General features: G+C 39.0%; 1 protein-coding gene and 1 long non-coding RNA gene across 2 annotated transcripts in view; one reads left to right on the forward strand and one right to left on the reverse strand.

Annotated features, from left to right (window-relative positions):
• Nucleotides 1-13205: 13205 nt before the first annotated feature.
• On the forward strand, nucleotides 13206-17779 carry LOC137994998 (uncharacterized). The gene is made up of 2 exons (XR_011122237.1): nucleotides 13206-13562; nucleotides 17191-17779. It is a non-coding gene; the product is annotated as an uncharacterized lncRNA (long non-coding RNA).
• Nucleotides 17780-20431: 2652 nt separating this feature from the next.
• LOC137997630 (coatomer subunit beta'-like) overlaps nucleotides 20432-27500 on the reverse strand; it is a 35996-nt gene continuing 28927 nt past the window's right edge. Inside the window, exons 25-29 of the mRNA XM_068843725.1 lie at nucleotides 26687-26743; nucleotides 26239-26310; nucleotides 25951-26154; nucleotides 25110-25157; nucleotides 20432-20690 (exon numbers count right to left, since the gene is read on the reverse strand). Of these exons, the coding sequence (XP_068699826.1) occupies nucleotides 20625-20690; nucleotides 25110-25157; nucleotides 25951-26154; nucleotides 26239-26310; nucleotides 26687-26743 (447 nt within the window). The 3' untranslated portion in view covers nucleotides 20432-20624. The remainder of the gene's footprint in view (nucleotides 20691-25109; nucleotides 25158-25950; nucleotides 26155-26238; nucleotides 26311-26686; nucleotides 26744-27500) is intronic.

Genomic DNA, 27500 nt, shown 5'->3' on the forward strand with positions numbered 1-27500 from the left:
AAATGAACAAGTCTGTGGCTAAGATCTCTGAAACCTAGATCAGGGAAAGACGAACCCTTTGGTATTTCATGGCCGCAGCAGTACGTCTTAAATCTGGGTGTTGCTTTTGCTTACGAAGAGCACATTGACACAATGAACTTTGATGATCGACTTGCAAAAAAAGTACTAAACGTGTGGTCCAGTTGACATTTAACCATCTTAGGAACAATTGCAATTGTTAAATGCGCCCTCTGGTTTTGCAAAGAAAGTTAATTCGCACTCCTTGTCTTTTGTATGGAACTTTAAACCTTACAATATTAAAAGGAAGACCAAAGTGTCGACAAAGGTGGCCTTTAAATGGTGAATTTTATAGATGTAGAAAAACCTCTCAAAGCCGCCTGTGTAAATCGTTACAGCAAATCGGCCGAAAGCCACTAATGTGCTCTGAATGATTCAAACTTAAAGGAACATTGTCACCGGTGGCGCATGCGTGACAGCGTGCCAAAATTTGTGAAAAAGTTTGCCAAATTTTTAAAGAAGTGTGTGGGGTGTGAATATCTTACACAATCAAAGCCATCTGTGGTCACTTTAGTAAACAAAATGTCCTGTGGCTTTCAGAAACAAATTCACTATATTTTCGTTGTTGTTCTTTGCTCCTTTTTGCTTTGATTTTGTTGTTTGGAAGGGGTTTTGATCGTATGTTACCGTGTCAAGTCGTGCGGCCATCGAGCTGGAAGCGGACAAATAGTGATTCAGTATACTCAAGAAAGCAAAAGAAGAGCAGTCAAAATACCAATAAAGCATCTACAATAAAGAAAAACTTTTTAAGACGTGAATTCATCAGAAATCGACTTATGGTGTAACTGTGATCGAAGTGCAAACTCGATCATGCTGGCATCGTCGCTGCAGTTCCTAAAGAATGGAAAAATATTTTCTTAGGCTTAGACTAGCGCCAACGAACCACCCGATACCTCATTACGTATTCAGAAGGTGTCCGCTAAGCGAGTACGCCTACTGCTCGCTAAGAAGTCCTTCTGCCCTCCAGTCACCAAGGCAAGGCCCTAGTTGTGTATGAACTCCCTTTTAAAATTACCGCCGAAAATAAATTGAGAACCTTTTAGTTCAAACTCTTGCATAACATCTTTCTCCCACTAATCAACTCCTTTGTAGCCGAGCACTATAGTTTAGAAAATATGGTAACCCATCGATGCGAGAAATATAGCCATGACGTAATCGACCGTACGTCCGTACGTTCGTACGCACGCCCACTAGCTCATGTATGCCAATGTGACCAGTATCATGCCAGTTTACAGCATACATCTTTCATATTGGACATGTTTTGTACATGTTTTGATCAATTCACACCTGTCAAAACAAGGTATCTGCTGGCCAGTATCACGTGACCATATCGCAGGATCAAGCTTAGAGCTCACTAAGGTGGTTGTTAATAGGCGCCAATATGGCTGCCACGAGGATTTTAGCTCCTCTTCTTCTGTTACTTTATCTCCATTTAGACAATCATAGAAATACGTCAGTCTCTGTCCCTACGATCCACACTGACAGATTCAAGAACGTTTTTAGTAACAGAATAATTTTTAAATATGATATGTAAATAGTTTCTAGAGTTTATATATCTAGCTGATCTTATGAAAACCGGGTCCTTCCCACGTATCTTAATTTGTCTTTAAATTAGACTAGAATACCTGGGACGGTTATATTTTGTCAGTAACTAGACTCTAACCTTTCCATTGACAACATCTTTGAATTTAAGAAGTCAGTGTCATTGCCATTTAGCAACTTGTGACTTGGACCTGGAAATTTAAACAAAAAATGTATATGTGTGAGAAAAAGGCTAATATCATCAGCCATTAACGCAGTTAAGGCTATTAATATGTCTGCTATATTTCGAACTAATCTTTCAAACATCACTAAGGTGACTTTAGAAGAAGTAATATTTCATATCCCATGGAAGCCTTGTTGCCTTACCCAACACGTGGAGATTTCCTTCCCTCACCCTCCCATAGAGAGGTTTAGTGACTTGTTTTGGCTATGGACTAACACCTCATACTTGTTAGACTTGCATGCAGTTGCACTTTGGATTTTGCAGCCAAGTTTGACCTTGTTTTCAAAACTTCAACTATATATATATATATTTTTTCTTTCTTATTGATTGTAACTTAGGATATGTATTTTTATCTTAAGTAATAAAGATAATTATTATTATTATTATTATTATTATTATTATTATTATTATAATTAATATTATTATTATTATGATTATTATGAGGTCAGCTTTTTTAAGTTGACCACTGACCAGGTACTAGTTTTCGATTGGATTGCAGGCTCAACCCAGGTTAACTCACCTAAACATAAGCGAGGCTTCATTTTTCACGCGCTTTCTGTGGCTCGACGCGGCTACACGGCAATACTACGTCAGCTATAGTTCTTAAAGAGTCAACTCTTCGTGTTCAGGTGGAAAACGGTTTGGAAAATGTTTTCTTTCTGCATTTTTCGCTGGTTTAAATCACGTTTGACATATCATGATAGCTGTGGTCCACACTGGTGGCATCGGAGGTATATAAGATTAAAGCTGAGTTTTTATTTTTAATTTGAGCTGCTTTTTCCTCTGTATTGCAATTTTTGGCATATCTTTAGAAGCTCTGATAACGTTACATGATGCGTGGAAAAGCTATGACTAGAACAGAAACGAAAGGAGGGCGAAAGAGGACGACAACGACAAAACAGAATACCAGTAACAGCTCATACAAAGTGGAAAAAAGTACTCCACCATTTCTTTCCTTGGGCACTAAAGCGCTTGTTATTTTCAAAAAGTGGTTTAATCGGTTCTTCCTTTGTTCAGGAAGGAAACTCGAATTTTCATCGTCAACTGGAATTAAATAACAATTCTCTGTACTCTTTTGGACGTATAGCAAAAGTTTATTTGTGTTTGTTTTGCTCTAAAATGCGAGCGAACAAGTGCTTTTTAATCCGTTTCCCAACTGGTTTTCGATTTCCGTCGACAGTGACACGAAAATTTTGCCCTTATGTTATAAACACGTAATCGCATTGAGTTCTCGTAAAATAAGGGGAAAATTTCACTAGCTTATGTTGTCAAAAATTTGTGTAAAGCACCTAATTGCTATTTAAGTGATGGGGCGGATCTTGTTTGAAGTTCGTCCTTTCTTGGTTGCATTGCCGTATTTTGCCGATTCTTGTTCCAAGCCAACCTGGCGTGTTTCAACGAAATACATCAAAATGTGAATGATCTCGTTTTCAGAGATAAAGTGGAATAAAGTACATCAGTAAAACCTTGAACTGACAAAGTGTTTTTTTATGGCTTCTAATTTTAGCGTGATTTCTATTCGCTGGCTATTGACAGTTGACTCTGAAATGGCTTTTTTCCTTTTGCATTCGCTCGCTGAGGGTTTGCTTGTTTTCTTATTAAAACTCATGCAGTTCAAGAAAAATTCATTGCCAAACTGGTGAATTCCAAAGTAAATTTCACTCGAAAAACCGATATCGTACTCATCGTTTCGTGATTCATGCGATATCGGTTTTTACCGTAAAATGTACCGTAGAATTCACTAGTTAGACAATGAATTTTTCTATAGAAGAAAGCAAAGAAAATGATTTCATTATTAAAGCAGCAACCGGAAACATCAAAACGTGGATTCGAAACGTTTTATTATTTACTAACCCCACAGGCAGTAAGAATAAATAACCAGGGAGCTCCGCTTTTAGGCTTGGCTAAATCTATATGTTAAAATGAATATCAAACCATCCTCTCAATGTGAACATTGCAATTCTGTTAATGAAACACTTATTCATATGTTTTGTGAGTGTACCGTTGTCCGGGCCAGCTGTCCTGGAGAGATGTCCCGAATTGGTGGAACTTGAAGCGATCTGACAACTTAACTCCTAGCCCAAACGAGATCCTCTATGGCTACAAACCTGAATTTCTGAAAAGTGTCTGGTCAAGCTACTATTTCAGAGCAATTACCACACCATTTTCGAAGTATTGAAACAGAACATTAAAATGTAAATTATCCTCAATTTAATTTCCTGACCGCTGCAAAGTGCTGCAACACTTACATTATGGGCTACCATAAACTTCACTCCGAATTGCCTGGCCATTATTCCAATATCGGGAGTCATAATTCTGCATCCAACTGCGTGTGCTCCATCTTCTTCTCCGCGTGGTCACAAAATTCGTAACAATGCTTTACCTCAAAGAGCTTTGAGGGACTGATTTAACGGAGAAATAAATTCCTCTTTAGCCCTCGTGGCAGAATTAAACAATTAAGATTCGTCAGATTTGTGACTCCACCTATACTACTTAATTTGTTAATGCTCTGCAAACCTTTGTAACACCATTAAAAACCTTCTTGCCAAATTAAAAACGTTTTTCTGTCGTTAATATGGCGGAGGCATGCAAATGTTGTTTCCGATGCGTGATAGTCTGCCTTTTTTTAATGGGAAAGAAAGAAAAATCCCAAAATGCGTCTTCTCTAGCAGAAAAGCGACAAATGGCTAAATGTAGCAAAATGATTGGTGGCGCAGAAATGGGTGCAATCAATGTTGGATAAATCGCCCATTGAAAACGAAAACCGACATTCTCACAGAAAAATCCTCTTAATTTTACGAAAGTATATGTGCCATCGCACTCATGGGATTCATTACTTGGGCCACTTGCTAAAGTATATTTCGAGAAAAAGAATTCTGAAATAGTTTCGGTGATACAGTTTTTTGGGCATCCATGAAAAACCAATTAAAGCAAGACATGACACAATTTAAAATTCAACTGAGAATTAATTCCTCGAACATAAAGCACAAAGCCCCTTGGGTAGTCTTATGATTATTCACTGAATTTTCAACAAAGCCTTCAAGTTGTAGGCTAGCCAACCCCAGAAGGTCTTCTCAAACCTGAGAAGGTCCAGTTGGTAGAAAAAGACATTTGCTGTGACCACGGCCAAGTGAGAATTTAAGAAATACAAAAAGAGAGCAAATTAAATTAGAGAGATAATTATGTCACAACACAGCCATCAGACGCACGGGCTATTTCGCTTGAACTCGGTTAGACCTGCGCGAAATCTGAGTGAAAGAAAACTAAAAAAATTTAAATCAGTGCCCAGCAGTGAATTATGTCCTCTAATAATGGAAAAATGGTCTGGTAATTCTGGAGTAAAACTTATGTATTGTATAAGAGAACAAATGTAGTGGTAATTGCTCTGAGAAAGCAGCCTGACCAGGCGTTTTTCAGAATGTTATTGACTTTGCGTCGGTGGCATTAAGCACAAAAACACACCAGTTTTTGGCGACAGCTAAAAGCAGTGCAACTGTGTATAAAGGGAGGGAAACTGATGCCGAATGTTGGCGAAAACCATGTCCAACCAATTTAAAAACCGTTTCAGGGTTTTCCGATATTCGCAGGTGATATCAAATTTCTAAGAACTTGAAACTTGCCTTGTTCGAGCTTGGAAGTGTTTGGTCTTATTAGGTAGTAAGCTCAAGTCCCTGTCTAGTTAAAAGGAACACGATTAAGTTATTTTCAATTGGCATTAGGTCTGATTGCTTAAGTCGTAAATTTAAGGCGGAGGAAGATTTTTCCTCAACCTCAGGCATAGTTTGGCATCAACGTTTTGCTTGGTTATAAATAAATGTTATTATCAAATCTGTCTGTAATTCGGTGGCTTTCGGTAAGTTAGATTTCGGCTATTCTCGTTTTGTCAACCTAATTAGGACCCATTCCAATAAGAAAACTTCTACTGAAAAAAAACTTGAATGTTATTTTACAATTGCAGCTCCATGCCACCCACTTCATTATAAACGTCTACAGTTTCCTTGTTCCACAAAAACACCTGGACGCTACTTTTGAAAAGACCCTAAATTACTCCTGACTCTGTATGGTACCATTTAATTTTCGTGGCAACCTACAGCTCGCGAAAAGTCCGTAAATTTCGCTGAGTTTATGTGGTACTATTTAGTATTAGTAATTACTGTTGCGTATTACAACTCGAGCTCATTTTACTGCGATGATTTCTCAATTTTGGTCAAGTTGCAAAAACAAAAGAAAATTAACACAAAAGGATTGGTATGAAAATTATTCTTGCTCTGACTATCATGATTACAGTAGCTCAAGCTTTCGATGAAAGAAGCGAGATCGAATAGACACTTAACGCGTTCTCCATGTACGACATCCTGGAAATCTGAGACCTTCATCTGCGAAGTACGTGAAATGCACATGTCGTTTTACCTCTCCTTTATACTGTTTTGACAATGGAAAATTTGTTAGGGTGAAAGATTTTTCGGGCTGCCAGCAAAAAAAAATTAGTTGATGTTAGGATATTTCACTAGGACTTGTGATTCAATCAGCTTCGTGGAGTATAATCATAATTTTTATAACTACAAAATAAATAAGAACCCAATGTAGTAGAGTGAGTTTCAATCGAGTGTCGTAAAACCAAAACCAAAGTAATTACTTTGGCCAATCAAAAAGACGGAGACAATCCAGTAAACCAATCAAAACTCGAAATAATTACACGTAGCCGACACAAAGCGCGGGAAAATGTGCACGCGCGAGCCACGATTGGTTTTGGTTTCACTTTTGATTGAATGAAAAAGTGGCGCGAGGACTTTGAACCAATCACTGAGTGAAGTACTGCAAAATCAAAGCAATTCGCTAATTACTTTCGACACTTAATTGAAACCGCTCTAACCAATGTACTATGCAGACGATTGACTGGCTGAATATAATTTTTAAACCTCTCATTGTTGTCACGAAAATTATTTGTTAAGCAGTTCCAAAATGCTTTCTTATTTCTCGTAAAAGTTAATTCTCCCCAAAGGCTGTGGTGGACACAAATTATGGAAAGTGAGCCTTAGAGAAAGCGGGACTTCCGACAGGAATCAACGTCAACACGTCTCGCGTGCCTCCGCACAATTAGAAGAACAATGGAAAGTAAAAATAACGGTCCGTGTCGGAGTGAGTTGGGAAGGTTGACGTTTCCCTTTCCGCTCTCTGAAACGTTGCAACGTGAAATGACAAACGTTTTACGGGAAAGGTGAGCCCATGGTGCTTTAATTTGAACAAATTCGAATAAGACCTGTGTGAATCGACGATAACATGTGCATTTAATTTTAGAAAAGTTGTTAATGACTGACGTTGCCGTCCTACCCCATAAGGGATCTTTCTGTTCAGCAAAACAAAATTCCCGTTTCACAACATTTTAATTCTCTTTCTACTTTTGCCGAACTAGGGAGAGTTTTGAACGCTTCAATTTGATGCGACACTTGCTTGGATAAACGTCAAGTGCTTTGCATTCACCGTTTTTACCATTTAGTTTATTTTTTTCTTTCATCACCAATCCATATACTTTCATATCTGCCGAGGCAATTTGCTGCCGGTATTTTTTTCTAGTGAGTGCTTGGCCTTGTATTAAGTGTTGAAGGTGCAATATTATAACTTACAGAACGGATCGACAAAACAAAAAACCTTGTAGTGTATAAACAGCCTGTTGAATTTGCTATTCAGGGGACGAAGGCTAAACTTTTTGCTGCTTGTTTCTCAAATGTGGAATTAGTGCAGTCAAAGGCTGTCGGTTAGTATCTCATGACATTTTATTTTTTTACAAACTTACATCGTGTGCTAAAACAAACGACATTGACTGATAGATTGATAATTTCTCCGCTAAGGTCACATTTAGATGGTTTTCATCTGACGTCACTGCAGCCATTTTGGACCAAAGAACAATAGAGAAAAAACTTGAATCTTCTAGGATTTTGACTCTGTTATAGTGCAAAACATGAGCCATAATTTCCTATTGTTTTGTGCACAAACATGGCCCTGTCATCACGTGTTTGAAAACCACCTATTCTCAACTTTCTCAAATCCCATAATACACCTCTTTCTCCTCCCAAAGTTTGCATAATCTTTGTTTGCAATTTCTCCTGGGATATGAAGAAGTTCCAAGAGAAATCGAAAACAATTATTATGCTTTTTTTTTTGGAGGGTTGAGAAAATAGGGAATATAACTTTTCGCGATAAAACCGCCCCGTTGAAAAGGCAGGCCATGACTGCCACCTATGAGTCACCTATATTTGATTTGAAAATGGATGCTCCACGGCTGATCTTAAGGAAACTCTAATGACGTTGGCTATAAACAATGTTCGGGCACCATACATGCTTTGAATACTGCTCGGTCAGGAATGTGAAAATTGTTGGAAAACAGCTGATTTCCACTTAACAGAACTAGTTTCATTTCGTTTGTTAACCAATTTATGTGAGGTACTTTGGTGCTACAAATTTTCTAAATTTGTTAGTGTTTTTTTTTTTTTTTTTTTTTTTTGTCGATTTTGCCTTGCAATGAAAAATTTCCAACAGATGAGAAATGCAATGCAGCTTGGAGTTTCATCCGTGGATTAGGTGGTTTCAGGTGCCAATTTCAGATACGGTACAGGGGCCCGTTTCTCGAAAGTCCCGAAACTTTACGGGCCATTTTCAGGTGACACAATTTCCTCTGTATCTCAAGAACGGAGAGGATTTGAGTAGTTAATTTTAACAGTCAGTTTGCTCTTTTTACCTTAAAATCATGTTGTAAGATCGGTTTTCCTGAACAAGCGGTTGCCAGGTTCACAAATGGCTTTTCGGGCCCGAAATGTTTTCGGTTGACTCAATGGGTCAATACGTACGGAAGCTCAATTCAATTCCATTCAATTCAATATCTTTATTAAAGAGGGAGACGTAATAACCTGTTACAGTTTTCTAACTTACGGCCCTCTCCGAGCATTAACTCTCCCAACCATGATACACCATAGAAGACAGACCACAACACCGGGAACTACATGCCCTCCTCTTTACGACAAGTGTGCTTGTTCTTTTACGTCCCACAAGATTGTGAACATTGAAGGGCTGTGAGACGGGACCTCCGGCTTATCGTCCTTATCCGAGAAGACTAGAGCGTATAACCATTTGCAGATGTAATTACAAAGGCAGCACTTTCTCTTCGGTTATTTCAAGACCCTGAGTGTTGGTCCGGCCGGACTTGAACACACGACCTCCCGCGTAATAGCGCGGTACTCAACCAACTGAGACACCGGTGCGCGGTCAGTGAAGCTACTCCTAGTGTGGTGATGTCTCTCTTTAGCTCGGTTTGTTCGTTCGTCATCCGGCAGTTGCACACAGCCTCTCTTGAGGTTGATTGAAAACCTCCTACAGACCCATTCCCCTCTTTAGTTCGACCTTGGGAACTCAAGGTAGTTTTGTAAACTTTGCATAACTGGGTGGTGGCTAGAGCGTCGGAGTGACAGATATGTGGCGAAAAAGTGAGTATATGTTTACTTAACGATGCAGGGCCCGGCTGTTCAAAAGCCGATGATTAAGATAAACCAAGGAGTTTATTTCTCTACTCCCAAATGCTGTTCAACGCTGATATTCGGCAAAACTTTACAGAGGGGGACATGGGGGGGCCCTAAACACCGCAACACCGCAAAAAAAAATTAACGATCACCGTATCACCGCAAGAAAAGTCGACGAAACACCGTCACCGTAACAACTATTTTTAGCTACATGATTTTAACGTCTACACTTGACATAACACTTTTTTACCTAAACAATTTTCCACAAAATGAACACAACAAAATGTACTCTTGTCAATGCATGCCTACGCGTCGATACTGTTGATACCCGTTAATCAGTTTTCTTGTACTTACCCGGGGAGGTCGTTTGTATGAAGTTCCATGAACATTACTGAGAAGTTGACCCGAAAAGCTGCCAAGCGATAAAACAACATTTCCAGAGTGTGGAGCGTCCTCTTAGTAACAAGTATTGTTACATCAATAAACTTCGGCGTTCAGTTTCTTTGATCTCTAGAGTATTTTGAAAGATCAAAAAAGAAACCACAGCACCGCAAATAATTTCATTTCACCGAACATCGTAGCTTGCGAAACACAAACATCGCACACCGTTGGGTTTGCGATCACCGCAACACCGCAAATTGAGATCATTTATTCACCGCATCGCCGCATTGAAAAAACCATCAACACCGCAAATCCCCATGTCCCCCTCTTTACATTAGAAGAAGTCAATCTTGAAAAACAAAAATAAGCAAAAGAAACTCTAACCAAAAAGTTGACAACATGAAACAAAAGTTTACGCTAATCCTGGATTAAGTTAATCGGCTTTCGAACAACCGGGCCCAGGACATCAGGAAAGCCTGATTTCACGCAGATGAGAAAGTAGGTTCTCGAGTAGGTGTAAGGCATGGGGAAACAAAGATCTTCACGATTAGATTCTAAATATTTGCTCACATCTTTTCTACCCACGGCCGAGCGTGGACAGCTATTCTTAGAGTTATTTTCATAGAGTTATGTCGAAGAGTTAGAGAGTTAAGTTTCCAAAATCCTGAATTCAAGATTTTGCAATTTAAGATTTTGGACTTTCAAAATCTTGAATCTATTGTTTTCAATAGATTTTAAAATCTATTTCTAGGCAATTCTAACATTGAAATTACCGAAAATGTGTTAATTCCATCAAACAATACATTTCAGTATTAAAACTACTTAAAATGCCATCTGCCAACGCTATTTAAAGATACTTTGAAAATTATTGAAACTAAGGTGCAGTAACTTGAAGAACTAAGTTGAACAATTCTAAGAATTAAAATCCTAGAAACTGAACTTGTGGTCTCAGTTAATTTTTATAAGGAAACAGGAATTGCCTCTTTAATTAATTATACGTCATAAAGACCTTGTCTAGATTCTTATACATTGTTCATGGGGTCACGGCGGATTGAGTTCACGATCTCCAAGATCTAATGCTCTTTTGACCATAGTTAGTAGACTATGTTTTGACAATGCGAATGTCTCAACAAAGAGATTTACAATACATGCCCAGTTATTTGTTCAGTCAAGGCGGAATAAAATCACAGCTGCATGATTAAGAAACGGTTCCTGTCGATTTCACTCTAATGGCTGATTCACGTATAGATACGAGAAATATAGTTCATTTTACTTTTTTGTTCTTTTCAGAGTTACACACAACAACAAAAACAAACAATTAGCGCAGCACGTATGTAGAGAATACTCTGTAAACATTGCCTCGAGGTAGATGGAATTGAACGTGGAAATTAAAGGATGCGTTCGATTGACCGCAATCCGAAATAGGAATACATGGAATAGAAGTTGGAAATCCTTCGTTTTTACGGGGATTCACATTAAAATTGCCAAACACCTACTGAAATGCTATTTTAAACATATCTTTATTATCCTTGTTGCTTAAAACGCCAGAGATACCGTTTTAAATCATCACTCCACGTATTCTTGTTCAAGAATAGGCTCAATCGAACGCATCTTAAATGTTGCTTTATCACACACCTACCGTCAAAACAAGTTATTTCTTCATTAAATCACTGGAAAATGTATGACTCCTTTTCAATTTTAAGAAGCGATTTTGTCGTAGAAGTTTAAACTTCCGGGAAAAAAAATTGTTCCAGAGAAAAAAAAAGATCCTGCAAGATATTTTGACAAAGAAGGATGCAACCTGTGAAAACTAACGGGGGAAAGGCGAAGAGAATAAACAGAGACTTAACTGAGTTGGAACGTTTCATGCGATATTCATTTATTTTCATCAAAATGTCATTTTAGTGTAAAATCTGCAAATAACAAGGTTTGTTTTTCAAGACCAGGTTTATCAGACTAATATATTCTATCTTTCAAACATTGTTTTAAGTCTGTATGGAGACATTTTTCTCCAAAGAATTGAATTTTCCGATTGGATTGATTTTTCAATGTGTTACCTTGTAGTCACATAAAGTGCTCTTGAAATATAGCAAAGAGGAACTAAAGACCTCTTAAACTAAATTTCAATTATCGGACTCTTCTTTTGTAGAATCAGGTGATATGCATTACTTGAAATTCTTAAAAGGCCATCTTAATTTTAAGACTGTGGTCAGGATTTTCCAGTGTCATAAAGCAATAAAGTCTCCTTTTGCCTGTATAATATCGTTACGTTCATGCACAATTTTTTGTGAAGGTTACATTTTAAAAAGACATTCTTGAAAGCATTAAAAATCATGCCCAAATTAAAATATATTGCTCCTTGAGACTATTTATTTAAAGATGCCCTCTCAATTTCTTGTTTCCCATATTCTTTCTTTAATTTAATAAGGTAAAAGCTTTTAATTTTTTTCCGCCACATTTGAGAATTTGAAATTGGAAACCGAAATATCAACCAATTTCTCCAAAAACATTAATACTAAAAAAAATATACATTAAAAATGCTGTCTCTCCAACAAGCAGAATGAATGCCCAATTTATCCTCTCTCCTTGACTTCCCGTATCTCACCCAGCTTCCTTCTTATGCAAAATCCCACCTGCCTCAGGATTTTCGTCAATGTACTTTGGACCGTTTTTCCCCCCTACAAATCTTCCTAACCTTTTCAAAGAAACTTCCAAACCCGATCATTCAGTGAAAACAATTTTTACTGAATTTAATTTTCGTTTAAATAACGATCCGTTAACAATGAAAAAAAAAATGCTTACAACTTTGGCTGAAATTTTCAGCAAAATTACCAGTTTATACTTGAAGTGTTTAAGGCCAAGTTCTGATGACCTTCCATTTAACTCTCTGCGTGTTTCCCTCAAGTTGTTCATATCAAGTTTCGTTAGCAAATAGTAAACATTGGCGAAATACACGCCATATAAACCGGAAATGTCATTGCTTTGATTTACTTTTATGTCGTTTCAATCAATTTAGCAGTCTCTATTTCCGCCGTCTTTTCACCAAACCGGTGAGATTAAAAATGTGCCGTTTTAATAGCTCCTAGGCACGGAAAACCATCACCATCTAAAAGGAAAATGGAATCAGATTTGCCTTTAATTGTCATTTGGGTTTGCACAATTCATTTTGTTTAAATGTAGACAGAGATAAGGTTGAGCTAGAAAACAATACGTGCACAGCCTGCTAATTTTGACTGTTAGCATCGTATGGACACCACAAGGAATTAAATAATTAAAATCTCACTTCAATTTTTTACCACGCATTGCTGAACCTGTTCAATAAGGCTCTGAACTAATCTTTTGTCAATTTAGACAGGCAAGACCTTCTTTTGTTCAAAATGTCCAAGACATCCCGTAACACTTCCTCAATGAATTTCAAATCGCGCTTTTGTTCAAAACATATTTTTGAAGTGACCGGGGGTCTTTCATATTCATAGAAATTAATACGACACGGATGTTTCCGCTAGCCGCGCCGAACGTCATCTCAAAGATCTTAAAAGGTTTGCATACTTCTATTAAATGGAGTGCGAATAGGTTGTTCGACACTCTTGACCTAACGAACCTAACCTTAAACATCCCTTGAGGTTTTGGTAGAACAGACCACCATGTGCCAGACAAAACGTTACCTAATTTTCGCTGTTTTACTACTGTTCCAAACATCCATATTGGCTGGAAATGTAGACGGTGATAATGAATGGACCATAGATGATAGTACTTACTATAAATTGCAGAGTGATCAAAGGGAATCAACGCTTACGCCACGATGTATTTGTGGATTCTCGTCATGGAGCTGCTGTTTGAAACAAAAGGTGAGGTGATTTAGTACGGCGGAAAGCTCTATCTGGTTGATTTCAATGCAATTTAGTCATTTTTTCACGTGGAAAATGTGAGGTTGCAAACTTTCTTCTGGATTTACTAGGCAAACTCAAACTGCATGATATCACCGGTGTGTGTGTGAGGCAGTGTAGCGTAATCGCACGTTACTGGGTTCGAGTCCTGTTCAATCCTGGATTTAAGTTGCTTTCATATGCGATGATCAATACTAGTCTCGCTTAGAAACATTCTAACCAGTTTATCATATATGGCTTTCATGTATTTCATGATCTTTTAAATTCAAACTGCTTCTGCAGTCAGAATTTCGCCACAAATACAGCGAAGTGGAAATAAACGGCGTCGAGTTGTCAATAAAGTATTGTATTGTATTGTCTCCAACTCAGACACCGCGAAAATTCTTCACTGAGCTTTGGATGCTTCGCGAAAATGTCACGCATCATTAGAGTAGATTCAGTTGGCGAAAACGTATTCGCCTGAGAATTAAGAAAACCTCTGTTTCGTGCCAAAACTGCTAATAGACCTTTGTAAGCTCTAGATGTTCCTAGTCCAACTCGCTCCTTGACACAATAATGACAAGATCTCTTGAAAAACTTAAAGTACACGTCACGGTGGTAAAATTATTTTCGCTTAAAACAGTTACTTTAGGCTATCCAAAATATTTAGCAGAGAATAACCCTTTTTGCATCCCGAATTCTATTACATGAAAGAATTAGTAATTGTAACGATAATAATGAACTTGATGTAAGTGTTAATTGTACTTATCGCTGTGGCACAAATTAGGGACACTGCAAAATTAAACCACTCTTAAAAAAGAAACGACAGTTTTCAATTTACAATACATGTTTCGACATACTCATGTCATCTTCAGTTGCAAATGAGCTTTTTTTAACGGTTGTACACTTGAATTTATATTAAGGCCGTAAAAAAACTTCCGTACAATTTGAATATGAAGTATGAAATGCGCAGGAAACAAAAATAGCGCACATAGTAATAAAATAAAAGACAAAAGAACAGCGTAATTAACTGAAAAGAAAGAGACAAATCTAAATGCCTCAACTGCTGATTAAGAATGGAATTATGAGAACGAGGATGTCGAAACATGTATTGTAAATTGAAAACTGTCGTTTCTTTTTTTGAGAGTTATTGTTACCCTGCTATCTTTACGTCCGTTTGGAAAAATTAAATCACCTCATATCAAATCGTAGGCTGGTCTTTGAGGAGAGGGAAAAATCGGAGTAACCGCGAAAACCTCTCGGAGCAGAGTCGAGAATCAACAAACTCATCTACATGTGAAGTCTGGGAATCGAACCCAGGGCACATTGGTCCGAGGGGAGTGCTCACTCTAAATGACTGAATATAATGTAATGCCACTTATTCACTGATTAAGGTATGGTAATACGAGCAACAAAAACGTTCAACTTGTCTCGCAACATTGCTGCGAAACTAGTCGAAACGCGATGTTGCGCGTTTTACATCGAAAAACACAACCTGTCTCGCAACAAAAAAAATGAGTTGCAAGTTGCTGAAGCGTGTTGCAGAAAGCCGGCATAACGGAGCTCTACTTTCTGAAACACCCTGCAGCCACTTGCGACACAGGTTGTGCGTGGGATGTAAAACGCGCAGCATTTGCTAAACCAGTTTCGCAACAATGTTGCAAGACAAATTGGACGTTTTTGTTGCTCGTGTTACCGTACCTTTAGTTATGGATAGCAAAATGGACCAGAGAAGTGAAGATGCGTTGCTGCGACGAAGTATACGCTTCAGAATTAACCTTAAAAGATAAACTTATGGCAGCTCTCAAATGAATTTGGTTCTTAAGAAGACTGAAACTTTTTAAGTCTGTAACAAGTGTGTTCACATAAAGCATCAGATAAACTCGGTAGGCTATTCACGTAACTATATCGGGTCGTAGCGGCCATGTTTCAACAGAGTGGTTCTTGTTCAACGCTTGATTCAATTTGTTGTGTTCGCTAATACATTCTACGTCCGTCCGAATTTTTCTAATTAAGTTTTAATACAAGCAGAAAAGTGATCCTTGCACTTACCTTGTTAATTTAGGCATTTGTCTCTTATAAACACCTGAAAAATCCAGGGCCCGGTTGTTCAAAGCCGATTAACGCTAATCCCAGATTAAAAATTAACCAAGGAGTTTATTTCTCTACTCCCAAGTGCTGTTCAACGCTGATATTCGGCAACTGAGCTGTGAAGCCACACAGTTGGACTCATTTGTTCCGGTGAAGGATTCTGAATGAAATGAATGCATATTTATCCCTTTGGAGCTTGAGCAACCAAATAGGTGGCATATGTAAGGTGCTTTAATTAGTCAGTGGCTATCCAGTGGACACCCTGCGAGCAGAGCCGCCTCTTGTCTTTTTCTTTACTGAGGAGGAGAAAAGTAGGCTCTGCCCGAATCGCGTCAACTCTTTGAAGCCGCCACGGCCTGCACTTCTGGACTAGTCAATCTTGCTTTCTTTCGTCAAAGCGGTTTTTCCAGAGCGAGCGTCAATTTAGTGACAAAACCGATGGTTATAATTGAGCCCGCTGTACCATGGCGGCGAGATCTGGCATATTAGTCTTGGGTTCAAGACTGCATCCTGGCAACATGCAGCGCATACCCAATAAAGATCTTACTCGATTCATTGAGTCTTTCTCGAGAACGCCAAAATCGAGCAAACAAAAGAAAGGCTCTGCTAGCAGGATGTCCAATGGATAGCGCTATCCACCCTTTGAACAAGAAGTGCCTGGGGTCCATGTTTTGTACACGACCGTTTTAGCAACTGTAAAGAGTATTGGAGTCTTAACGATCCCGTTTGATCCTCCTCGAAGTACAATGGCAATTTCTTCCACCTTTTCATATGGACAGGGTTTTCGACAGTTTTGTAAAGTAGCGGACATATTTTTGAAAGCACCGGATGTGGCGCCGCAAGGTGCGAGCTACCTTGAGGTGTGTAAGGGCACATTCCCACAGGAAATTTTTAAAATAAAACACTCAGAAAGGCTGTTTCCAGTGTTTCTGTACCCCCAAGATTCAGTTTCTCAGTCTGGAGTTCACTCAAATTCTCTTTTAAAAGTAAGTATAAAAAATATAACAATAAAAGGTAAAGCAAACCCCTCGAATATTGGCATCAAAGTACCGGACGTGGAATGGGAAACCACCGGACGAAACGTCCGGACTCCGGCCTCAAACGAAAACCCTGTATGGATAAAAACTGGTTTAGCAAAGAAAATCGCACGATCGCGACTACAATTTGGAAAAGGTGCGAGTGGTGTTTTGAAATTCTCAAAATTGGACAAGGCTTTAAGCCAATCTAATTCGAGAACCTTGAAAACAACACAACACCGACCCTTGCCTCAAAACTCATAGGTGACGGTGGTTGCCGTAGAAACTCGATTGGAGCACAATTTGGGATCAAATTGTACTGTTCTTATCTCGTCAGAATAGAGTAACTTTGTTACGTGCATTACGACGTAAGTGAACTTGGAATACCATTTTTGTGTAATGAAAGCGATGGTTCATCTCGGTGAACATATACCGATTGTTTCAGTAATTCAGTTATGGCTGCTGGTCACGTGAGTGACTCGTTTTTTGATTTTATTTTTCAGCCCCAAAGAGTACAGGGCATGCCCAGTCGGATAGAAGACAGAGGCTATAGAAGATTACCCGAAAAAATTATGCAGCGTATGACTTCCTCAAGACAGAAGCGAAAGGCAACGACATCGTTACAAGAAACAATGGGTAACCAACCAAAAATGAACTTTCTTTAAAAGATTTACCGAGATAGAAAAGAAGCGAAGTCGAGATTTTTTTTTCGTTATTTACAAGTTTTCATTTCGATAGGCGAACTTTCATTAAATTTAAAACAATAAAATAACACTTATCATTCGGTAGCTTGCTGGTGAATTGCACGCTTTAATAACTTTCGTTTAATCACCAGTAACTTTTAATTCACACTATTCATCGTGACGGCTATTTCAAAAATATCCTTTTCTTTGCTCTTAAAGTCAGCAGTGTAGCGGCTCTCGTAACCTGCTTTTGTTTGGTATTGTAAGCAGTTTCTACTGTTTTCAAGCCTAAGTCATTGTTTCAATAGGCCATTTCCGAGTTCATGTCTGCCTCCTCGTTCAAAGCGAGTCAAAGTGCAAAGTTTTTCTTGTGAAAATTAGCTTTCATTCATATGTAAAAAAGAACAAATTACCATCACAAAAAAATCCGGTAATTTCGGTTGGAATGCAAACGGTAAGCCTATTTTGGTCTTCCCAAACGGAAAATGATCTCCGGAGAAAACGGAATTTCTTGAAAGGTAGTCCAAAATTCCCAAACGGAAAACGTGTTTACCATTTGCATTCCCCTACGATTTTGCCTCTCTCTAGACTCTCTCGGTAAACTTGAACGAATTGTGTAAATGGTACAGGCCAATCCCAAATGAATTTCCCATTCGGGAGTTTTTGCTTACCATTTGAACAACTTATTACCAACCGGTTTTTCCTTGTAAATGGTAAACAACCTTACTCTTTTGTTTTGCACTAGGGTAGCGAGCCAATCACATTATCTGTTATGAGCCCCTTTTTGCCAAGTCCCCGAGGTCAAAGTTCAAAAGAATACCTTACCTTGAACGAATGCAGCCGGCAGCCATTTCGCAATATTAAAGATTGCTGAAAGATTGCCAACTAAATCTCCCCAAGTCGGGGAGTCAGGACGGCTTAGTGGTTATCAACCGTGCCTTCCACCTCTGCGACCTGGGTTCAACCCTCGGCCCCGAGGTCGTATATGGGCTGAGTTTCAGTCGATCTGATTTTTCGGGTACTCCGGTTTTCCTCCCTCATCAAAAATCGACTTTTAGCAGAAACCCATAAGGGCTGAAACGTGTAACGGCCACTTGTGTTCTGGGAAACAAGCTTCTGAATATTCAATTTGCTAAGTACCATATTTGGAATAACAAGAGCGAGGGCTTTCCAAATATGGTACTTGGCACTGAAACCTTCAACCAATCAGTTCGCAATGAATATTTGGAAGCTGTGAACGCGCGTTACACGTTTCAACCCTTGTGGGTTTCTGCTCTTAGTCAATTACATCCAGCTGCGGGCGGATACCCTCCCAAAGGGATAACCGGTGGTATCCTTCCCTTTCCTTGAATTGAATGAATGAAGTTTAGTGAACTTTAACCCTCAACGACCCAACTGCAACTCTCTTATCGTTTTGCATGTTTACGAAAATCATTGCTGAGGTCATTGCATCCATGTTGTCGCATTGACGCACGATTTGTTTCTGGTAGGTATCTTGCTTTAGTCAAATTGATTTCACAAGTTGAAGAAATCTCTCCCCTAGCCTTTACGCCTCGATGATCAGCCAAATGTATCAAAACTTGACAAATTAGTGTAAAGGCGCTGTTACACTGTGAAATGTTTCGTGCAATTTTTCCCGCAATGTTTTGGCGACATTGTGGGGGGACAAGTTGCACGAAACATTTCACAGTGTAACATACCCTGCACGAAACATTTCACAGTGTAACATACCCTGCAACGGCAAAAATCGTTGCGAGACAAGCAGCACGAAAAGTAGAACTTAATTCTACTTTCGGCAACGGCTCTTGCAACTTTTCTCGCAACGATTTTGGCCGTTGCAGGATATGTTACACTGTGAAATGTTTCGTGCAACTTGTCCCGCCAAAATGTCGCCAAAACATTGCGAGACAAGTTGCACAAAACATTTCACAGTGTAACAGCGCCTTAAGGCAAAAGCGCTCTGATACACCCATAAATTTTTAATCCAATCTTCTTTAGTACAAACTTTGTCAACAGTCCTCAATTTTTTTAAACCCACACCAATAGGCCATTTCCGAGTTGCTGTTTTCCTCTGGTTCAAAACGAGTCACGGTGCTAAACCATTCTAATGATAAGGAGTTTGACTTGCATGAAAATACACCCACATTTCCATTTTAATGGTTGTCCACCAGGACTCGCTTTGAAAACGAGGCAAACAGCAACTCGGAAATGGGCTAATGTGCACGCCCTCTGTAGATGCCACAACAGGAAAACGGATCTAGTGTGACTCGCCAAAACTTCCCACTGAATGACAAAGAGATGCAATTCATTTGATTACCAGTTTTTACAGGCTGGAGGATAAAAAAACTGACCCACACGACAGTTTGCTTAACTCATAGCCCGATTTTGTGGGGGATGTCGACACCCTTTTTACCCTTCTGTCATCAATTTGACAAATAAAGTTGTCATAAATAAGTATGGGTAATCAAATGTTGACGAGTAAGATTAGGGAATAATTACACGCGCGTAGTTTCCAAAAGAACCTGTGGGGTGCGTCGGTGGGGAGTGAAAAACGAAAATTTGGTTTTACTTAACAATTAGACCTGTAGCCCGCAAGGGCTACGGGTCAATAGCCCATGAGGCGAAGCCGAATGGGCCATTGACCCGTGGCCATTGAGCGCGAAGGGTCTAATTGTTTTAGTATCACCCAACTAGTCGGACAGAAAAGGCAATTATAATAAAGTTAGCAAATGCAAGTTGAAAATATATTTATTTGGAAATAAAACGAAAGAGAGCGTCACGCTTTTCGCTACTCGATGACTATTACTAATAGTCCTCTAGTAGCGTAGCCAATCAAAATGCAGCATTTGCATTAGTCCACTAGTTGGGTGATACTAACAGAAGTTAGCCCATCGACAGAGCGAATTCGATTCTCTCTGTCGAGGGGCTAACGTTAAGGAGCCTATAATTTACCTTAATAGACTCCCTTAACAAAACCGAGTTTTCGTGATTAAGGCCAGCAGCATGCCGGGTTTTTTTTCCCGAACCACTACATTCTACAAACAACACAGTAAACCAAAAATGCATAAGGACATTTGTTATTGTTATAATTCTTATTGTGATCATTCCAAATCTACAATAACTCTCTCTCTCTCTCTGTCTCTCTCTCCAATTTATCTCTCCGGCAGTAAACAAAACGAAATTACTTTAACACTTTGACTCTACTTGCGATTCACAAATCAAGTCATACGCGATCATGGCAACTTTCACAATTGTTAATCGTTGAGAAGGTCGTCGTCATCATCATTTAAGAGGTCGTCATCATCCAAATTTAGGTCATCCTATGGGGAAAGAAATTTATGCCAAATCGAATACAGTATCTAGGATTCTAGAATTTTGCACTGCACAACACTGCACTGCAGTTAAATAAGAACCTTTATTACATCCATTTAGAAAGCAATGGTGATGCTTGCAATCTGATTGGCTCTCAGCAGTGCGATTTACTCCCGAATCGCAATTTCTTTTTTGCTCTAAACTGCACCATTTTCCCAGCCAATGAGAAAGAAACACTAAAACAAAACAAGCAATCAGATTTCAAGGCTTCTTAAGGTAACCAATCAAATTGCAGGCGAATTTTTCTATTTTTGTTCCCAACTGGATTAATAAAATATTGGTACAATTGTACTCACTAAAATCCTGTATTTGAGAGAGTAAATAATTCTTGCGTGATTTCTAAATGGATGTAATAAAGTGGTAATTGAATTTCGTGTCGTGCAATTTTGATCTGAAATCAAAATTGTGATTTGAAATCGAACTCCCGCATCACATGTATGATTTCACACCAAATTGGACTCTACTCAGTCTAATTACCATTATTAATCAATAGCACATAAATAAAGAAAAAAATCCAGCCTTGAACGATACTGGAACCCATAGCCGTGCGAAAACGTTGCACAATAGTTCATATAGAGAGTTTTCACTCACGCGATCAGTAACCTTGTTTTTCCACCGAAACAAAAGAAAATATTATAAACAGAATTAACTGAAGAGAGTGTAGTGTAACGTGAAGTGCTAGATTTGTATAAACGTAACCTTTCCTTGTACTTGTAAAAGAAAATGTTTGCATGACAATAGAGCTCAATTTCCGGAGGAATAGTTGGGGACACGAACATCGCCGCCGTTCTTTGTTTAGGGACACCAATACCGCCGTGACGTCACGTGAAAACACGTAATAGATGGACTGAGCAAGGACAGTACTGTCCCGCTTCACGTTAACTTGACCTTGACCATGCGCAACTGTTGGCTTTCTTTTGAAAAATGGGTGTGGTTTGTGCATGGTCAGGACCAAAACAACGGACAAAATTCAAAAACTTATGAGCGAAACAGCCAATCAGGTCATCGATAAAGCGTAACGTGCACAGGTATCTATTTTTAAACCAAGTTTGGCGGAAAAATAAACAAAAGACCCACTTCAAACCCCCCAAGGGTAAAGTGCCCTGTGACCAAAAAATCAATTCTTATTTTTCTTTGGATTAAGTAAACACTAAGCGACCAAAGTCTTAAGCCTTGATTTCAAAAAGACACCTGTTTATTTTAATTGCTCTTTTCCTATTTGATGGACCGCCATTACAAACTTTAAGTTCCTGAGAGAGCTGGATCGTGGAGAAAATGACACCAAAGGCTCAATAGTTTAAGAGTGAAATGCATGGCTAAGCCACAGAATTAATATGCAGCACCGGAGTTTTGCGCTTTCAGACTTTTTGAACGCGCGTTTTGCATATATAAATAAGCCGCATTCACACGCTAAACGTTTAAGCATGTGAGCCTTTGACGTCGCTTTTCCCTGGATCCAACCCTCTGAGGTCCAACTGGTCAATTTTGAACGTGAGTAATGACGGACCGTGAAATCCAAAACTTACAATCAATTTTTTTTTAAAAATCACAGGGGCACTTTAAGATTCTTTGTGTAATTGTACTTGAATTATAATGTAGCATTCACATTTAATGATATGGAAATACCTGGAATAAAACGTTTTACTCTTAAAGGGTTTGAATTGGGTACAATATTGAGTTATCTGATTCGTTAATTTTTTTCGCAAAACTTGGTTTAAAAATGGACAATTTCATGACGCTGATGGGGACCTGGCCAATTTGGGTAAATCTTACTCTTGGTTAAGGGACTACTGGTCATAACAGCTACTACAGGGAATGGTTCAGAAAATTGAACGAACACCGTCACGAATAAATTTACAACCCAAACAATGAACCCTAATCCCGAACAAAACTATAGAAGCGTGTACTATAACGATCCAATGAAAGACGACATTGTAAAGCTAAGTGGTATCTTCAATAAATATGAAATTTCTAATTAAAATGAACTAAGCATGACCAAATTGATATTAAATGGATTAATCCATCTGCTAGAAAGATGATAAGCTATTAAGCTATTGTAGTTGCTTGGTAACGGGCACAAGGACATCTGAAAAAGTCCAAGACGATCTTTTTAAGGACGGTGCCTACTAAGTCAAAGGAATTTTTTTTCCCGGTTTATGAATATGAGGGAAAAGCAGATCTTAACAAGTGTTATTGAAATCCAAAAGGAAAATTGTGGGTAACCACGCAGTTTTCAAAGATAATTAATTCACAGTATTTGTAAACGGTTTTACAATAACTTCTTACTAACCGGGCGCGAGGGCCGTACTGGGGAATATTGGCCCGAGGTCGTGGCAGTCCGGACCGAGCGCAGCGAGGTCCGTACAAAAACGACCGAGGGCCAATATTCCCCAGTACGGCCCTCACGCTCGGTTAGTAAGAAGTTATTGTTTCGCTTCTCTACGTTCGTTTGGATAAAGTGTCTCAGGGGACTGCAGGCTTGACGTGTGTGTTTGGGAGGTCGAAGGTTCGAATCTTATATTGGACGTTTTCAACCAACCTCTAAGAGACACCCATAACAATAGACCTCTTTAGCTTGTACGTTTTGTTTTCCCATTTCAGCCACGTGATGCTGCTCTATGGAACTGTTTCTTTTAAATGTCGTCTTATGCACGTTCATATGTACGCGTAACTTATCAACAAACAAAAGGAAAATTCCCTTGAGAACATCACGTGGTCTGAAATGGGACAACGAAACGTGCAAGGTAAAGAGGTCTATAGTGAAATGTACGACTTCTGGTGGGCGAACAAAAGAAGCTAAGAGATCTTTTGTTTTCGTTCACCAACATGGTGGCGATGATATCACGTGACAATCTCCTATAGACCTCTTTCGTAATGGCGACCAAATAAAATCTTCTTTTGTTGTAATGCTAATAAGCCTTTCTAGCCTCGCTACAACGGGCAAATTTCAAAGAATATTTGTATCAAAAATCAGGCCAGTGGATCTAATTAACACACATCAGTACAAAAGAATGCAAAGGTGGTCGCCATTTACGAAAGTGGTCTCTTGGACACTGATTTTTCAGTTGTCCTTTCAACCGTTGGGAAGCAACTATTGTAGCTCATAAAGTTTCAAAAGCTGTGTTCACAGTGAAAGTGTGGATTTGGCCACGGTGCTGCATGTTTACCGTGACACCCTTTGAATTAGTACTAATATGGTAGCATTGCAAATTAAACTTATGGTTTCAAATCTCCAACTGGCATGGCACAACCCACTGGCCATTGACAAAGTAAATGAAGTTAAATTCGGCAAAATAAAGAAACGACAAAGTTATTTTGTTTCTCGCCGTGAATTTTCTTTCAACCTGAGGATAGCGTAATTGTAGCGTAATTTAGCTGCGATGTTGCGCGCACAACTCCATTCCTTAGATTGTTCGCCATGTTTGGCGGTTTCTTTACACAAAAGTATTGCGGGCTCATATTTTGTTTGGTTACACCGATGACAACGCAATGAAGCGCAATGATTTTGTCACTAGATTTTCGTATCTCGTCGCAATTTGTCACTGGATTTATGGTTAATTTCGAGCCCTGCTAATGAATGAAATAAATTGCATTTTTCAGGTGCCTATAAAGAAAAATGCACAAATTGTCCATACAACTGCGACGATCACATCTATCTTTTGTCCATAACCCGCGCTTTAAATGTATACGCAACATGTCAAAAACAAGTGCGAGTATTTCATCAAAGGTTCCAAATATCAAGAAACAGATGACAGCACGACGCCGTAGGCGGGGTGCTTTTATTGTTTCGAGGTGTTCGGAACTCCCGATGAAACACAAAGCACGAGTTTTTGACATGACTTCTCAAACTCTTTTTTTTTTTTTTTCAACTACGAGTGTCTATTGTTTTAGCAGACAAGTGATAGTAACTTGCAAAGAAATGAATATTCAATATTTGGGTGAGTATGAAAGGTAGAACTTTTGAATAAATTTAGACACTAATGATAAGAGGTACTGCAAAAGTTTCATGTCGAATAATCGGGACATTTAAAATGCATTGTGTGCGATAAGTTGATTTCTATGTGTTTTTTCCGAATTTTGAAGGTTCATTGGCATAATGGTGGATTGATCAGTTTTTGAACTAACTCGAACGTTTCTTGATCTGTAGGTTCATTCGGCATTCATGCACCTGACCAAAATGAGGCACTTCGACTGGCTAATGGCCTTATGAATTATTAATGAGTTTGAGAAATTTACTTCAAATTTGCCTCTATCAACTCTGCCTTTTGAAACTTTATACGCATTCATTCAGTCATAAATATCCTCATTTGCCCTTCTCTTTTAATAAAGCATTCACTGACTGGCAGAAACAGCTTCGCAAGACTTACGTCGTCGGAAGGCGAGCCGAAGTCGAAATCCTCGTCGTCCTCTTCATCCTGCAATGCAAGGCACAGCAGGAGTTTTTTCAACTGTTACAAAAGAAACGGATCGGAAATTAACCGATCAAGAGAAGCAGATAATAAAAGAATGTTCAAAGAGGCACTGGTATGGTCAGCGATCAAAATAAATGCGTATGGAAATATAAAACAAAGAGAGAGACTTAATACAGGGTTCGCGCTGGATTTTGTCTAAAATTCCAGGAGTATTAAAGGAGTTTTCAAGAACCAGGAATTTAGTTTTCAAGGAGTCTTTATAAGAAGAGTTCTACGCCATACATAGTGTTTCAGTGTTTTCTTTGCTAAAAAAGCATACCTTGATATTCCTTACCACATCCTGCAAGTTAAGTACACGCACGGGCATTTTAATTTCTGGTTTTAATGTTTCCCTAGCAGTCAATTTGGGCTCAATTTTTGAAATGTCTCTTTAACTTGGCACGATGCAATTTTCACCCAAGCAAAACTTCAAGCAGTTTTTCACAAAATCCTTTTTTTCAAGGGCTTTTCAAGCGTCCTTGAAGTCCAAAATTAAATTGCAGGGCTTTTCAACGACTTCAAGGAGTAACACGAACCCTGTTAATAGCGAGTGAACAAATTGTACAGATTCTAGAAAAAAAAAACCCATGCTATACGTGCAAGGAAGTGGTTCCCTCAGTCTTCAAAGCTGGTTGTCACTTATAAAATAAATCAACCGTCTTGTAGAACTGAGGTGGAAGAAGTGTAAGGACTTCAAAAAATAAAGTTTTGCATTCCAGAAGTCGTCATCAAACGTAAAGTGTCTCGTCACACCCACCTTATCGTCCTCTATATTTGGCTTTTTATCGATATCTGGCGCTTTCCCTGCTGTCGGAGATGTCGCCGCTGGTGGTATCCCCGTGGGCGCTGAAGGTGGCGGGGATTTGACCGACGAGGCAGACGAAGTAGTGAAAGTGGGTTTAGATGGCTCCATTGGCTTTGACGCAGACGGCTCATTGAACGTCAGGTTTTCCACAGCAGCCTGCAATTTAGAATGCACCTTCATCAACGATATAACTTACAAGTTGACCTGTTATACTGAGAGAAGCCAGTCAGAATATCTTACAAGAATAGAATCCAGGGAGCCTTCTTCCTTTGCCACTTTCATTTCTTCAAACACCTCACGATCGGAGTTACTCTGAAAAGAAAGAACACAGCGGGAAATACATAAGTACGTTTTCCAGAAGAACACGCCCCAGGAAAAGACTCCCAAAAGACACGGCTGCCAGGACACAATTGCGAGCGAAGTTAACAATACCCTTATACCATCTCGGAGCGTACTCTGTTGAATGTAGTCTGTCTTTCCTGCCATTTAAACAAAGAACCCCCCCCCCCCCCCCCACCACGAGGACAGCGTAGCTTCTCTTCCTTGCGTTTGCGTCCTACGACTGAACGTTTGCATTCACAGGCTTAAAAGTCCTTTGTACTAGCAATGGTTACTAATGAACGAAATCTCAGTAATGAGTATGTTGCTTGTAAATATGCTTGCATCGGTAGTGAAAACTACTGCTCACCGGAATTTGCTTGTACTGGGAAGCAGGTCTCATCTGAACTCGTTCTCTTTTCAGAAACTGCAAAAATTAAGGCAACTTGAATTTCAATGAGAGACTGATACATTTAGAGGGAACCGCTACTCCTCTAAAAGAATAACTTTGAACCGGAGAAAATGTTTGGAATCACTTCTTTTTTAAATTTGTTAAAAAAATTGTTTGTGTCCGAGAAAAATGAATTTCTAATCGCTTATTTCCATTTCTAAAGATTTCGCGGCGCCGCCATTTTAATTAACCGTCATGCGTTAAAGGCCTGGCCAAACTATAAAATGTTAAACAATCTAACATGTTGATTGCATGTAGAATCGATCCAACATGATGAAGCTTATGGGGTGGCCGCACGATATCACACATCCTTTCACTTTACCTGACGGGAATTAGCACTGGCGCCGAACGAAACGGTGTCTATGAAAACCACCTCATTTGCAGTAACAACAGGCCATTTTCGAAATCAAATATTCAGCTTGATAGTGAGGCAGTGACGACAAAAAATAAAAATAAAAACACGAAATGAATTTGAAAAATAGTGGCGTATCATCCACTTTCCTTTGTCTTTGTCCTCAGAACCACCCTTTCAAGCTGAATTTGAATATATCGAAAAAAAGCCAATTCGCGCGCGCGTGCAACATGTCGGTTGAGACCGGCCAAAGGAAAATAAATTCACATATCCAACATGAGCACAAAAGAAATGTTGGAAGATGTTGAATGAATGTCTGATACAGCATCAGACATTCATTCATGCTCCAACATCATCTAATATGTTTAATGGTCGTCAAAC

The sequence above is a fragment of the Montipora foliosa genome, chromosome 3 (assembly GCF_036669935.1).
Source record: "Montipora foliosa isolate CH-2021 chromosome 3, ASM3666993v2, whole genome shotgun sequence".
Lineage (NCBI taxonomy): Eukaryota > Metazoa > Cnidaria > Anthozoa > Scleractinia > Acroporidae > Montipora > Montipora foliosa.